Here is a 13,819-nt window from a genome sequence, read left to right on the forward strand (position 1 = left end):
GCTGAACACCAGGATGACAGTGCCATATGCAACAGGGACACAGCAAACAGCGTGCATGAAGCTGTACGCGGACAAGACATATACCAAACCCTCCCCCATCGCTGTCAGCGATCCCATACTCCTGAAGAATTCACACCCAACCAAGGCTAACACCCCATACCAGCCCACCCCTCTTGTTGTCATCAGCAAGAAGGGAAGCATGCTGACTGCTCAGCGAGGTGCCCAGCATGTGACCAGGAACAGCAGCTTCTTCAAACCTTACCCTAGGCACCCCACGCCAGCTGAGAGTGAGGAAGACAAGGCTGATCCCATAGACAGTGGACCTGCACAGCCGGACACTCATGTGCACACCGCTCCAAGCAATCACTCTCAGTCTGCTGAACCTCTGACGTTTCGCTGCTCTGGACGCGAGGTGCGCAAACCAAGGCATCTGGATGATTTTGTCGTTGACTTTGTCCACTGAGATGTGGATACCCGTCACCATAAAACGTTGTAAAGATCCCCATAGTGTTTGAATTTTTTTTTTCTTTTTTTTTTTTACTGCCCCATCATCTGCACCGTTTCAGTGGCATTACTCCCACGCCGCTCATTTAGATTCCCCCATACACGGCCACACCTGGGTTCGTCCATTACAGTTCCAGTGTCGGCAGTCCACAGGGAACCATCGATGTTAGGTCACCAGGAGCTCTGCAAATGAGTCTGGCAGCGTTATTCTGAATTCGTTGGAGTCTGTCTAACAGATATTTGGGAAGGCCAGCCAAAAGAGAGTTGTAGTAATCCAATCTTGAGAGAACCAGAGAGCATACAAGTGTTTTGGTTGCATCGGTTGAGAGATAGTGGCGGATAGAGCTGATTCTACGCAGTTCCAAATAGGCAACTTTTCAGATATTGGAAATGTGCTTTTGGAAGGAAAGTGACTGGTCTAGGATTACACCAAGACTGTGAACGGAAGGAGAAAGTGAAACAGGCGTGCTATTGATCAGAACAGAGTCAGGAAAGGAAGGATGTTGACGAAACTTCTTTGGACAGGTTATCATAAATTCAGTCTTATCATCATTTAGTTGCAGCTTGTTGAGAGTCATCCAGTCCTTTAGGCCAGCAATGCACTCCTGTGTTTGAGTCACCAGTGCATCAAATTCAGCTATGGAAGCCGACTGATAAAGTTGTGTGTCATCAGCAAAGCTCTCATGCGACATCGCATGATGACTGATGACATCCGACACAGGAGCCGCATACAGCATGAAAAGAACAGGACCTAGGACGGACCCCTGTGGGACACCATGTTTTAAGGCAGGTACTGTGGAGTATCTACCATTTACACACACTTTCTGTGTATGATCTGACGGGTAAGACGTGATCCATGCTAGTGCAGTGTCACGAATACCAAAGGAAGTTTAAAGTCTGTTAAAGAGGATAGAGTGGTCGATAGTGTCAAAAGCTGCTGACAAATCTAAGAGAGCGAGAACAGATATCTTATCCTCATCAAATCCCGAAAGCAAATAATTCACTATTCTAAGAAGGGCCGTTTCACAACTATGACCACGTCTATAAGCTGACTGGTGGGAATTAAGTAAACCATTTTGTTCCAGATTAGCTAAGAGCTGAGACAATATGATCTTTTCTAGCAGTTTTTGATAAAAATGACAGATTAGAGATAGGTTGATAATTTTTCAAACAATTATGATCCAAAGATGGTTTCTTGATGAGTGGACGTACAACAGCAGATTTGAAGCTTTCAGGGAAACAACCAGACAGTAAGGAAGAATTGATGACATGAGTAATATGTGGCAGCAGAACATCAGTACATTCAACCAACAAAGAAGACGGGACAGGGTCAAGCTCACAGAATTTCGGACAAGTGCTCAGACACACTTTCTTCACAAAATTTTCAGTAACCGGTTGGAAACAATGTAAAACAGGACCACTGTACACGCGTTTTTAACGGGTGAAGAAGGAGACACAACAGAGTCAAGCTTCTCACGAATGCATGATATTTTGCCGGTGAAGAAGTCAGAAAACTTTTGAGTGAGTTCCTGCACCAAAAATGTTGTAGGGAGAGGAGTGTTTTTCATTTTACCTAGTAGATTGTTCGTAGCGCTGAAAAGCTGTTTGGCTGTGGTGCATGCAAGGATTTTAGAAGAGTAGAACTTTGACTTTGCCCTGTCAACAGTGTTCGTTACACTATTCCTGGCTGTCTGAAAAATGTCCCAACTGACGGTCAAACTAGTGGTGCGCCAGTGCCTCTCAGCTCTCCTTCTCTCCCACTTGGCCTCCAACAGCTCTGGTCCCACGGTGTTGTACGAAGGCGACGGGGATGATTGGAGATCAGGCGCCGAGTCGACGGGGCGTGCCTATTGAGTACAGCGCGTAGGACAGTGAATAGCTGGTCAGCAGTTGGCTCAAAAGGGATATTAGTCAGCAGGTCAGCTTTAAATAAGTCAATTGAGGTCAGTGTGCGCACCTCCCTATACACACAGGGCGTGGGAGGTTTGGTGAGGTTCAGATGACACGTCACATTGTGATGGTAGAGGACAGGGTGTGATCGACAGTGGTAGACTTCAGGAGGCAGTCCTCATTTCTGTGCAACACCCAATTGACGATGTGACCACGATTGTGTGTAGGCTTGGTTACAGACTGGTGATTGAACAAACTGACAATTTCAAGTAATTTAGAGGTATAAAACTTTGTGGGTGAATCAAAATGAAAATTAAAGTCACCGACAATATATATTGATAAGTACTGGTATGCACCTCCACCTCACATCACTCCCCCTCACATTTTTGGTCTTGTTCTTGCAGTTTTTAAATCAGCATGAATCACACATGATCCGTGAAGGTGTTGCCTCTTTGATTTTTCTTCTGTTTTTAAGAAATTGTATTCTGTTTAGTATGGATTAGTCATTCTGATGTAATGGAGGGCACAATTGGTTGGTTTTAGTTTAACAGTTTTGGATATATTTGCAGGCTGTGTTTATGTAGATCTTATGTCAAGGCTCCTTTCCAGAATTATGCACAAAATTAAATGGCTGCTCACAGGTTGGTCTTGTTTGACAGTCATATTGATTTATGGAAGGGTGTTTGATAATTATATCTTTGTTACTTCCAAAAAGAAAGAGCATGTTTCTTTGATCACATTTTCACTGGTTTTGTTTTCTGTGCATAATAATCTAGAACTTTGTTGTGTATGATCTGAAATGCATATATGCATTATATGTCTATATCATTTTCATCCATAATCAAATAGGCTGTTATGAACATGAATCAGTTTATTTCCACATGAATGTAGGCAATCAGAGGAGAACTGAGCCAGTACGTGGATGAGATGATCATTCCTGAAACCATGATCACGTGAGTTGATCTAACATGTACCTATATAGCTTCTCATTCATGTTCTGATTTTCTTCTCACCTTTTCATCTAGCTGCTAATAATGATAATGGACTTATTGCTGGAACATTATTTTTTATTCACAGATTTCTATATTTGAGATAGCGGCACATAACTTCAGCCCATCTGCAGTCCTTGAATTTATGAAAAATGATCCAAAAGAACAAAAACAGTTCAGGGTACTTTTCCAGAAAGAAAGAAGATGAAAGTTTGAATGTAGGGAAATATTCTCAGTGGGTCGAGGATGACTGCTGAACTTTGAGGTGTTGTCGCCTCCTTGCTGAAAGTGTTGCATGGATCAGTTGTTGAATGTCAGCTGGAGAGTATTGTGTAGATTTTATAAACTAACTATTGTTAGTTGTAAAGAGCTGAGGCCTGTGCCACATAAAATGTGTTTGTTTTCCTTGTTTGTAAGCATGTTCCAGAGGCATCAATTTCGCCTGATACTAAGCTTCTAGCTATTGCAGTCATAGTGCTGGATTCAGTTGTAACTCCATTTCATTTAGCATTGGTTATAAATTTGTTTTGCAGGCTTTTCCACAGTAGTAGCAATATAAAACAAAAAAGGAACAAATGACTTTTTCTGTTGTGAATATGATTGGATTGTTTACTATTTTGAACTTAAGGGATGTTTTACCTGTAATGGTTTTGAATGCTACAAGAAACTTGCTGATATATATACACACATGCATAAAAAAAATTATGTTTTCAGACATGCACTCGCGTTTACACACAAAAACACAGACGCCTTCTGTTTCTCTCTCTCTTCTTCTCATATTTAGGTGGTGAAGAAAGAAAGTGTATGCAAACACGTTTTAGAATTGTTAGAAATAGAGCATAAAGGAATTGTTGATTTGTCTCAAATTTGGAAGTGGAATGCGGAGCCCAGAGTGGCATGCAATGTGCAGCTTTCAGATTCAAAAGCTTGTATGGTCATACTGCTCAATACATGCAGATGTTAAGGGAAATGAGCGAGCTGATAGGCTTGCTGGTAACACAACAACGAGTGGTCTTGATGTAAAATCTGAAATCCTAAGAAAAGTAAGAGAACCAAAAAAACCAGGTACAGGATCATCACACCATTGATCACCTCACAGAAAGAAAGATAGAGAGAGAGTGACCGTAAAGTCTAGCATGAAAGGTAGAGCACGATCCTTTACAAATCAAATGAATATTGACAACATTTCCAAACCAACATTGCACAAATTTCTTCAAAACAGAGTCTGTCTGGGCTTTCCTAGATACATTAGAATTAAGACTGAGCAACACTCTGGACATCATGGCATCAGAGATCATTTACCACCCCTCTTGCGACAAACCGGTGGCAGTGTGTGTGTGTGTGTGTACATGTCAGGAGAGCTCTGTGCGTGTGCGAGTACATGTGTTTGTGTTTGTGCATGCGCGTGCATGTGTGCGTGTGTAGGTGTGCATGCATTATGGGAGCTGTGATATGTAGGAATGTGTGTGTGCTCGTGTGAGTGTGTGTGTTGGGGGTGGGGTGTGTATATATGTCTATATTGTGGGTATTGTTGGAACCACTGAATATATGAATGTGCATGTGTGTATATCTGTGTGTGTGTGCGCGCACATGTGCGTGTGTGTCTGTGTGTGTGTATGTGTTGCAGTAGAAGCTGCAGTATGTAGGAATCAGTGTGTGTGTGTGGGGGGGGGGGGGGGGGGTGGGAGGGGGGGGGAAGTGGTGTGAAGGGAGGGGTGGGGGAGGCATTGGGGGGGTGGGTGATAATCTGGGAGATGGGGAATGTGTGTGTGTATAATGTACATGTGTTTATGTGTCGGGGCTTGTGTGCTGTAGTTTTGGGCCTGTCTACATTTGTTTGTGTTTTCATATCTGTGAGACTGCAGCACATGTTTGTTGCATATATGTTGTGCATGCATTTGTGTGTGTGTGTGTGTGTGTGTGTGTGTGTGTGTGTGTGTGTGTTAGCAGATGCTGACATGGCAATAGCCTTGCCTTAGTGGTTGGCTAGGCTTTAAGCACCATAATTTGATTTGATTTGATGTGTGTGTGTGTGTGTGTGTGTGTGTGTGTGTGTGTGTGTGTGTGTGTTTATATACATTTATTTGCTTATTTATTTGTTTGTTATCGTTATTGTCATCGATATTCATATTTTTTTCTGCATTTTATCTATCTGCTTGCTTACTTATTTTCATTTTATTTTGTTTTACTTCATTTTTATCTATTTATTTATATATCCATTTATTTATTTATTTATCTGCTTACTTATTTTATTCATTTATTGATATATTTAATGACATATCCATTTATTTGTTTATGTATCCTTTTTTCTTTCCCAAAGCTTGACTCAGCGCGTTGGGTTATGCTGCTGATCAGGCATCTACTAAGCAGTTGTGCTGTGCATGTATGGATTTGTCCAAATGCCTTGAGGAACTGAACTTAATTCAAATTTGAATTTTTAATGGGTCTCAATTTACAAATTTTAATAAATGCAAACTTTGCATATGTGAATGTGTGGGTGGGTGCATAAACACATGTGTGTATGCATATATGTGTGTCCGTCCATGTGCATGTGTGCAGACATATCCTGGAGACACCAGTGACAGAAGATGAATTCAAAGAACAGCTGCATGAGCTGAACCACAAAATCAACTTTGTCAAGGAACAGGCCTTTAGAGATGCTCGTGCTTGTGGAGACGTCAAAGATATTCTGGAGAAACTGAAAATCAAAGTGAGTGCATGTTTTTACTGATTGTCATTATACTCATTTGTCAAAACCAATATCCAGGGAGCGGCAGGACCAGGAGGAAGAAACTTTACAGTGTGTGTCACTTATGACATATTGATAATTATTCTGGCAGCAAATGTGTGTTGTGATGCGCATGGGTTTTGCATTGATTGTTAATGAGGTGATTGTGGTTTACTAAATTGGAAGTAGGTTGAATTGTGTTACACAGTATTAACTTACTTTCCAGAAGTTGGTGCTAGTTGGTGTAAAATTTGTTTCTTGTGGTTTTGTTGATGTTTATTTTTGCAGTTGTATTGTAGTTTCAGGTTCAGTGAAGATGCCATGCTTTTTTGTTTAACCCCTAGGCTGCCTATATGACGAGATAGCTTGTCATGGCAAGCATGTTCGCTTCACTGCCACAATGACGAGATAACTTGTCATTGAAATATTCTGACTTTTCCCTGCTTTGTGTTCAGTTTGTTGACAAAAATGCTGGTAGCTTTAGCTTGGGGAATCTTTCTGGATTCTATTCATAGCTAGAAACCCCATCTACGTCATGAGGCAGTCCTTTATTTGAACGTTTTGGTTGGGTTACTCTCCCAGTGTTTCCCTGGCTCCTCTCCTCGCTCGCTCAACAAAATGTCGGACTGACGCCGTGCTCAAGACATGCAATCGTAGCGAACTAAATCAACCAAGATTGCTTTTTTTTGCTGGTGCTCAGAAAGAATTGAAGCGTAAACTCGAAGAAGACAGTGATGAACATTTATAGGACGATTTGATAGAAAATAAAGGGAGCAATCAAGAGAGTGGCCAAGATACGACTCAGTGAGTGATGCCGGCTGTGCAAACGTTAGCAGACGACAGAAAGTGACTGAATTGTTAGCAGGACAGTGTGAGAGATTTTCTTGGGACTCGGCCAACGCGGTCTGATGAGAACTGAAGGGGCGTGGCCTCTCATCCACGTTATCACTTGGAGAAGTCACAATGCATTGTATATCTATCTCTTTTTAATTTTTATATATATTTTATTGTGGTTGTTCTAGTATGATTTTGTGTATGCAGATATCCATTTGTCCAGAAAATATGATATTTTAGTGCAAATTACCTGACTAATGTTAGTAATGAACAAGCTGAAAATGTGACAAAAAACAAAACACTGATTTCAAAACAACAGCATATCACTAAAAATATATATAATGGGAAAACACCATGTGTTTTGTGTTCTTTATTCATTTACCTTTCAGAAAATATATACTTTTATGGGTCTTTCTCCAATAACAAAGAGCACAGAATTTTTTGAAAATTTATACCTGTTTTTTGTGAAAAAACCCTGGCAAATAGATTTCACTTAAATCTTATTTTCCTGGCAGTGAAAGGGTTAATGAAATTTGACTGGACATTTGTTATAAGAAAGATTAAGATTCTATATCCACGGATGACAGAATTAACCTTGACCTTTTTCTTTTGCAATGGCTGGGTGTTGTGGTTGGGTGTGAATTACAACAAACTGTTGAAATAAATGTTCTTCTTTTCATGTTAGATTATTTAGATTGTGAGGATGGAGACGGTTTGTAATATGATTGGCTGAAGGTGGAAGAAGAGAGGAATGTGCTTATAAAGGTTGTTTTTGAGGATCAACTGGAGGTAGAAGGAGATGAACGGAGAGGATTGAAGTGGAAAGTAATTGTTGGCGGAAAAGATGTTTTTGATGTTTTGTTGAGCGAATCAGCTGTTTGATGGAACTTTGTCAGTTTGAGTGCTGTGGCAGTGATGTTTTCCGTATGTGTGTGGACTTTTTTAGGATTGAAACTTGTGAACTTGGTGACATCACAAAAACATCAACCCACCCCAGTGACAGATTATTTTGGATACTTTTTATTTATATTAATATTGAATATATAAATATAGTTTGTAGTGTCATTACTAAGATACAAATTGTGTGTGTCTTGTTTGTTGCATGATAATAACATAAAAACTAGAACTGATAAATAACATAATAAAATAGTTTATTTTGGATTTTTATTCATGCATCTCTAGTATGTCTCTGGTGAGAATGAGACTGATAACAAAAATAAGACGCTATAGCTTTCATTGAGGAGGAAACAGGAACATGGAACATGGCAGGGTCTTGTGAAAGAAGGTGGACGGGGAAAGAGTGGGGGTGAGCAGACCAGACCACCTATGTGATAAACATCATATATCATGTGTAATATTGTCAACATTCTTATTATGTATTATTCTGTATTATGTGTTTAAAAAAAATAAATTCTGCAACAAGTCAGTCAAAAGAAGAAAAAAATAATTGAAGACAGTGCTTTGCCATTCAGTATGCATGAAATCATGCATAGTATACTGTCCTGTATTTGTGCATACAGTGTAAGAGTCTTGTTTCCAGGCTCTTGCCAAGATCCGGGAGTTCTTACTTCAGAGGATCTACTCCTTCCGTAAACCTATGGCCAACTACCAGATTCCTCAAAACACTCTTCTCAAGTACAGGTACTCACTCCTGGAGATCACACCTTTTCTTTTTATATGTTTTTGTGAGTGCAAGGCTAACATGATAATTGTCCTGGAGTTAAGTTTATATTCTCGATTGTCGTTGCAATGGTGTATAAAGGTGATAAAGTAAAAGCATCTTCCTTTTTTTCTTTTTATACAGAATTATTAACATGATGTAAAAGCATCAAATTTTGTTCTTTATTTTAATTTTATTTTATACATTATCATTATGTGGCTTTAGCAAGAGTACATGTGGCTGTAATCAATGTATTCATGTATGTGTTTATGTGTGCTCATTCTTTTGTTTAACACGTATCCACTTAACCAGCAATATTACAGAAAAAGCTTGTGGTGCTTCTGATAAACTCTGAACTATTTCAAACATAAGTTGACTGTCACATGAAATGTCTCCAATGGCAGCAGATGGAACTGCAGATTTTGTAAATGAATGAGGTAAAAATGTTTTCCAGTGTTCACATTCACAGATGATATGCATGGGGATAATTTCATCACCACAAATGCAAGTCACTTATGAACTATTTTAAAATTTTGCTTAGAGCATCTAACCATAGTCTGTATATTAGACTGGTTGACCTTCTGCTACTGTAATGTTCTTTAGTTTTAGAAGAAAACATGATCAGTTTGCACAAACTGTAACTGAGTTATCGTTTTCTCTTACAAGGTCAGACCCCAGTTCCAGTTTATTGACATGGTTCCTAGTTCTTCCAAATGACTTGCATTTGAAAATGGAATGAGAATGTCTATGCATTGTGAATATTCATTGTGCCTTTTTTTTTTTTTTTTTTTTTTTTTTTGCACAACCACATCCACCTGCTCATTTCCTATTATCCCTTTTTGAGAAGGGATCCTTCAGAAATAATCAATGTACCATGAATGGTAAAAAAAAAAAAGAAAAAAAAAAGAATTACGTAACAAATTTCTGTGATGAGTTCTTCTCTTGTTTTCAAACTAAACTATTTTAACCCCTTCAGTGCCAGGCATTATTTTGGCTTGTGCTTTCTATTTGCCTGGTGGGTTTTGGTTGCAGTGGGTAAAAACAAAAAAATTCTAGCACAGAAACCATTGGAAGAAACTATACATAATCCCTACTTTTCTGAAAGGACTATCAAGGACAATCAATTTATGATTGTTAGAAGCTTACTTAACACACTGGTTAGCAATGAGTGAACCACAAATATGAGATAAACAAATTTCACATACTTTCTGGATATATGTTATAGATTGTTAGTAAAAGCAGCTGAAATGGACCTAGGAAAAGTATGAAAACTAGAAATTAAATGTGTTGCCCTACCTTATATACACACATCCATGAATTATTATCCAAATTTCTGGTATTCTACTCATTTTCAGGCTATCATCCACTCACAGTTTCTTCGTAACTGCAATAGAAATGTAGTCAGAGTTTTTTTGTTTTTTTTTTAAAGAGAACACACACACACACACACACACACACACACACACCACACACACACACATAGAGTTTTCATGTGCCTGCCGGAACCATGCCCACTCACCTCAAACTCACTTTCATACAACATCAAACAGGTTAACAGTAATCCAGTTGGCACACAGTGCAGGGAGGGGTGGGGGTGGGGGCACTGTTCAGGCTTTTGCCTGCAGGAATTCATGCTGGTACAGTGATTTGTGCACATATGAAGCTTTTTTATTGCTAGCTACTGTAAAACATTAATTTGAATATAGAACTGTGAAAAATCTTGAAATGACGATGTTATATATATACGTCCTGGGGCAAATAGTGAAGCATTTTCTATGACACACACACACACACACACACACACACACACACACACACACACACACACACATATATATATATATATATATATATATATATATATATATATCATGGGGCACTGAAGAAGTTAAATGTTTGCAATAGTGTGTGCGTGCATGTGCGTGTGTGTGTGTGTGCACATGTGTGTTGTACTCTAGAAATACATTTTTGCTAATGCCCAGCACTGTGTGTGTGTGTGTGTGTGTGTGTGTGTGTGGTGCGTACATGTCTTCATCTGTTATCTGTTAAAAAATCAAAAACAACCACAGAATCTTTAATGAATTCCTGATGACCAACGAGAGGCATGTCGCCAAGGAAATTCGTGATGAGTATGTTGACACCATGAGCAAGATCTACTACTCCTATTTCAAGAGCTACTCCTCTCGACTCATGAAGCTACAGGTTGGTATTCAGCAGTGCAGTTGTAAATTTACTGTGGTGATAACTGTTCATCAGGAAACTCATTTCTGTGTCACAGAAACTTTTTTTTTTTACGGGCACCTCTTTGTATTGCAGCGGCATGGAAAACCATTTTTGTCCATGAACAAGTATTCTTTATTGTTACCAGTAATAACCATGTGCATCTTGGATGGTTTTTATAAAAAATAACCATGTTTTGAAATATTGACATGCTTTGCTACATTTTCCCCCTCTCTCATTGCTTTGATTTTTCTTAACCTTTTGACTGCGCTGTTGACGTATGGTGTACGTCATGAAATTTCGCTCAGCAATGCTGTATTGATGTGCACCATACATCATGTTTCATCATTCTATGTTTCGAGTCCCGCATTACAGAAAATACAGTCTGCTAACCATTAAATTAGCTCCCCTGAGAACTCTTTATCTCCTGAGTTCCATAAGCTAAAATTATTCACTCATTGCCATATTTATGGCGAAAGTTTTGCAAGTTTGTATGAAGCTCAAGTTGTGTTTGCAAAGCCATGGCTGAACACAGACAAACCCCAACACTTGCACAAGTACTGGAGGAAATCCTTCATGATGCAAACAGTAGAGATGAAGATTGTGGACTGAATGAGATAGAACTGCGTGAAGTTGATGCTGAAGACGCTGATTTTGACATGGAGGGAGGTGGGAGGTGGAGTTGTTTGATGAAACTGAAGACAGACAAGCTCAGCTGATTCAAGATGCAGGTGGGTGTTTACAAGGTTTGTCAGTTTATCATTTGCTTTCTGTTTGTTGTAACAATGAATATGACTGCATTGTGTGTGTTTTGAATATGTTAGCTGTCGTAAGTAGCTTCGTCAGTCACTGATCAGTGTGTGTGTGAGTGAGAGAGAGTCAAGTCACGTGTGTACTGTGTGTGACCATCACAGCCCAAGTAGGTGTGGCTCGCTGGCTGGCTCATTGTTGATGACAGTGTGTGTCGCTCGCCTAGAGCTTTCTGTGTATTCGTTCCTGAGTGTGTATTGGTTTGTTGTTGTTGTTGTGGTGGTGGTGGTGGTGGGTGTGTGTGTGTGTGTGTGTGAGAGAGAGAGAGAGAGTGGGGGAGGAGGGGGAGGAGATGTTTATAAAACTGAAATCATAGAGTGATATACAGAATTGTATGCCCAAATTACTTTGTAAATGCAACACTTGTAGAAGTGTGTGTGTGTGTGTGGTTATTTTGTTTTGTATGATAAAGAGAGAATGAAGGGGGTGTGGCATACCATGAACCAGTTTCAGTGTGTGTGTGTGTGTTGGGGATTTGGGTTGGGGGGTTGGGTAGGTGTGTGTGTATTTGTATTTCAGCTTCATAAAACAATCAGAAATAGAATGGCACCATTTCATAACCTTTTTATATGTTAAAAAAAAGAAGAAAAAAAAAGAATTTTTTTTTTTTAAACCCATCAAACTTAGTCTTTTATGCAATGTGTTTCAGGTATGCAGCATGGTGATGATCATGATGTTCATCCTGGACCATCTGGAGTTAACAACTTGCCACAAACCTACAGCTGAAGACCAGCAGCAGCAAGACCAAAGGGCAGTAAACAAACCTCCAGCAATTCTGGATTACAACAAAAACATGGGTGCCATGGACTATCATGACCAACAGCTGCAGACCTACGGTGCCACAAGGAAAACCCAGAAGTGGTACAAATAGCTGTGTGTGCATTTTCTACAAATTGCCATGCTGAATGCACACATCCTCTACAAAAAGGCAGGCAACAGCAGTACACTCCTGGACTTCCAGAAGGATGTGATTAGTGCCATGATTTTTGGTGACCAAGACCCAGACACTGCTAAAGATGACCACACTGTTCGTCTGTGTGGACGACACTTCATTGATGTCATCCCACATACCCCACAGAAGGCATGGCCACAAAGGAGGTGCAGAGTCTGCTGGAAGAAAGGACAAAGAAAGGATGTGAGCTTCTACTGCCCAGACTGCCCCATCAAACCAGCACTGTGTCTTGAAGACTGTTTCTGCAAGTACCACACACAGTGTTTTTACTGGCGATAGATGCTGGGTGAGTACACCCTTTGCATTCTTTGTGTGGACTGTGTTGGAGTCTTATGCACCTGGACACTGTTGCACAGCCTTGACAGTGTGTGTGGTTGATCACGACAGCCACAAGAAAGACTGGTTGATAATCTGGTTGATCTAGCACCTACATAATGGAATGACAGTCCCATTTTTATTATTATTGTATTTTATGGAATTTTTGTGTCAGATTGACTCATTGTTTGAACATGTGAGTATTGAAAACAAAATCTTGGCTCAGTTTCCTTTCATTTGATATATACTTTTATGCAATTATCTTCAGTACTTTTTGAAATATAAGCAAATTAAAATCAACGGCGTGTTTTTCTTGTTTTTCTGAAATTTTTCTCAGCATAGGCTATAGCAAAACGTACTAGCAGTGAAGGGGTTAACAGTTATCTGTTGCTTAATTGTTCTTGTCAGAGCACTGCTGACATGTGACAAGAACCTGACAAAGTAAGCCAGTTGAAACAGTGCAGCATGCAAATGTTAAGTTTCCTTGTTTTTTGGGTGTGTTTTTTTCCAGTCAATTTTTTTCAAGTCCAGCTCACTCAAACTTTGCAGAAATAACATCAGATGGAATGACCAGTTATTTGTTTATGTTTTGAAATAACAGATTTATGAACTGAATGGCAGTAAACTGGAATTCTGTGAAGTCACCCCTCAAAGTTTACTGCTAATACTCTTTCCCTTTGCATCACACATGCATGCTGGCAACAGGGACACAAGTTAAAATTTCCTTATGACTGATGTCAACAATGGTTGATAAAGAAAACACTTAGACAATAACTTCATTTTGAATAATGTTTCCATCATTTGAAGACAAACGTAGATACCGGTGCATTATTGATACACAAGTTATTGACATCTTCATTTTGATTAACTGATGCTACTATTAAAGTTGATATAACAAGTGTATTCAGTGGAATAAA

The 13,819-nt window shown here is 39.5% G+C and overlaps 1 protein-coding gene across 2 annotated transcripts in view; it reads left to right on the forward strand.

Annotated features, from left to right (window-relative positions):
* LOC143289817 (vacuolar protein sorting-associated protein 52 homolog) overlaps positions 1-13,819 on the forward strand; it is a 98,525-nt gene that overhangs the window by 12,992 nt on the left and 71,714 nt on the right. For both annotated transcript variants that reach the window (XM_076598980.1, XM_076598981.1), the window contains exons 3-6: positions 3,286-3,347; positions 5,943-6,093; positions 8,486-8,586; positions 10,675-10,807. In XM_076598980.1, coding sequence (XP_076455095.1) covers positions 3,286-3,347; positions 5,943-6,093; positions 8,486-8,586; positions 10,675-10,807 — 447 coding nt within the window. The remainder of the gene's footprint in view (positions 1-3,285; positions 3,348-5,942; positions 6,094-8,485; positions 8,587-10,674; positions 10,808-13,819) is intronic.

The sequence above is a fragment of the Babylonia areolata genome, chromosome 14, assembly GCF_041734735.1.
Source record: "Babylonia areolata isolate BAREFJ2019XMU chromosome 14, ASM4173473v1, whole genome shotgun sequence".
NCBI lineage: Eukaryota > Metazoa > Mollusca > Gastropoda > Neogastropoda > Buccinidae > Babylonia > Babylonia areolata.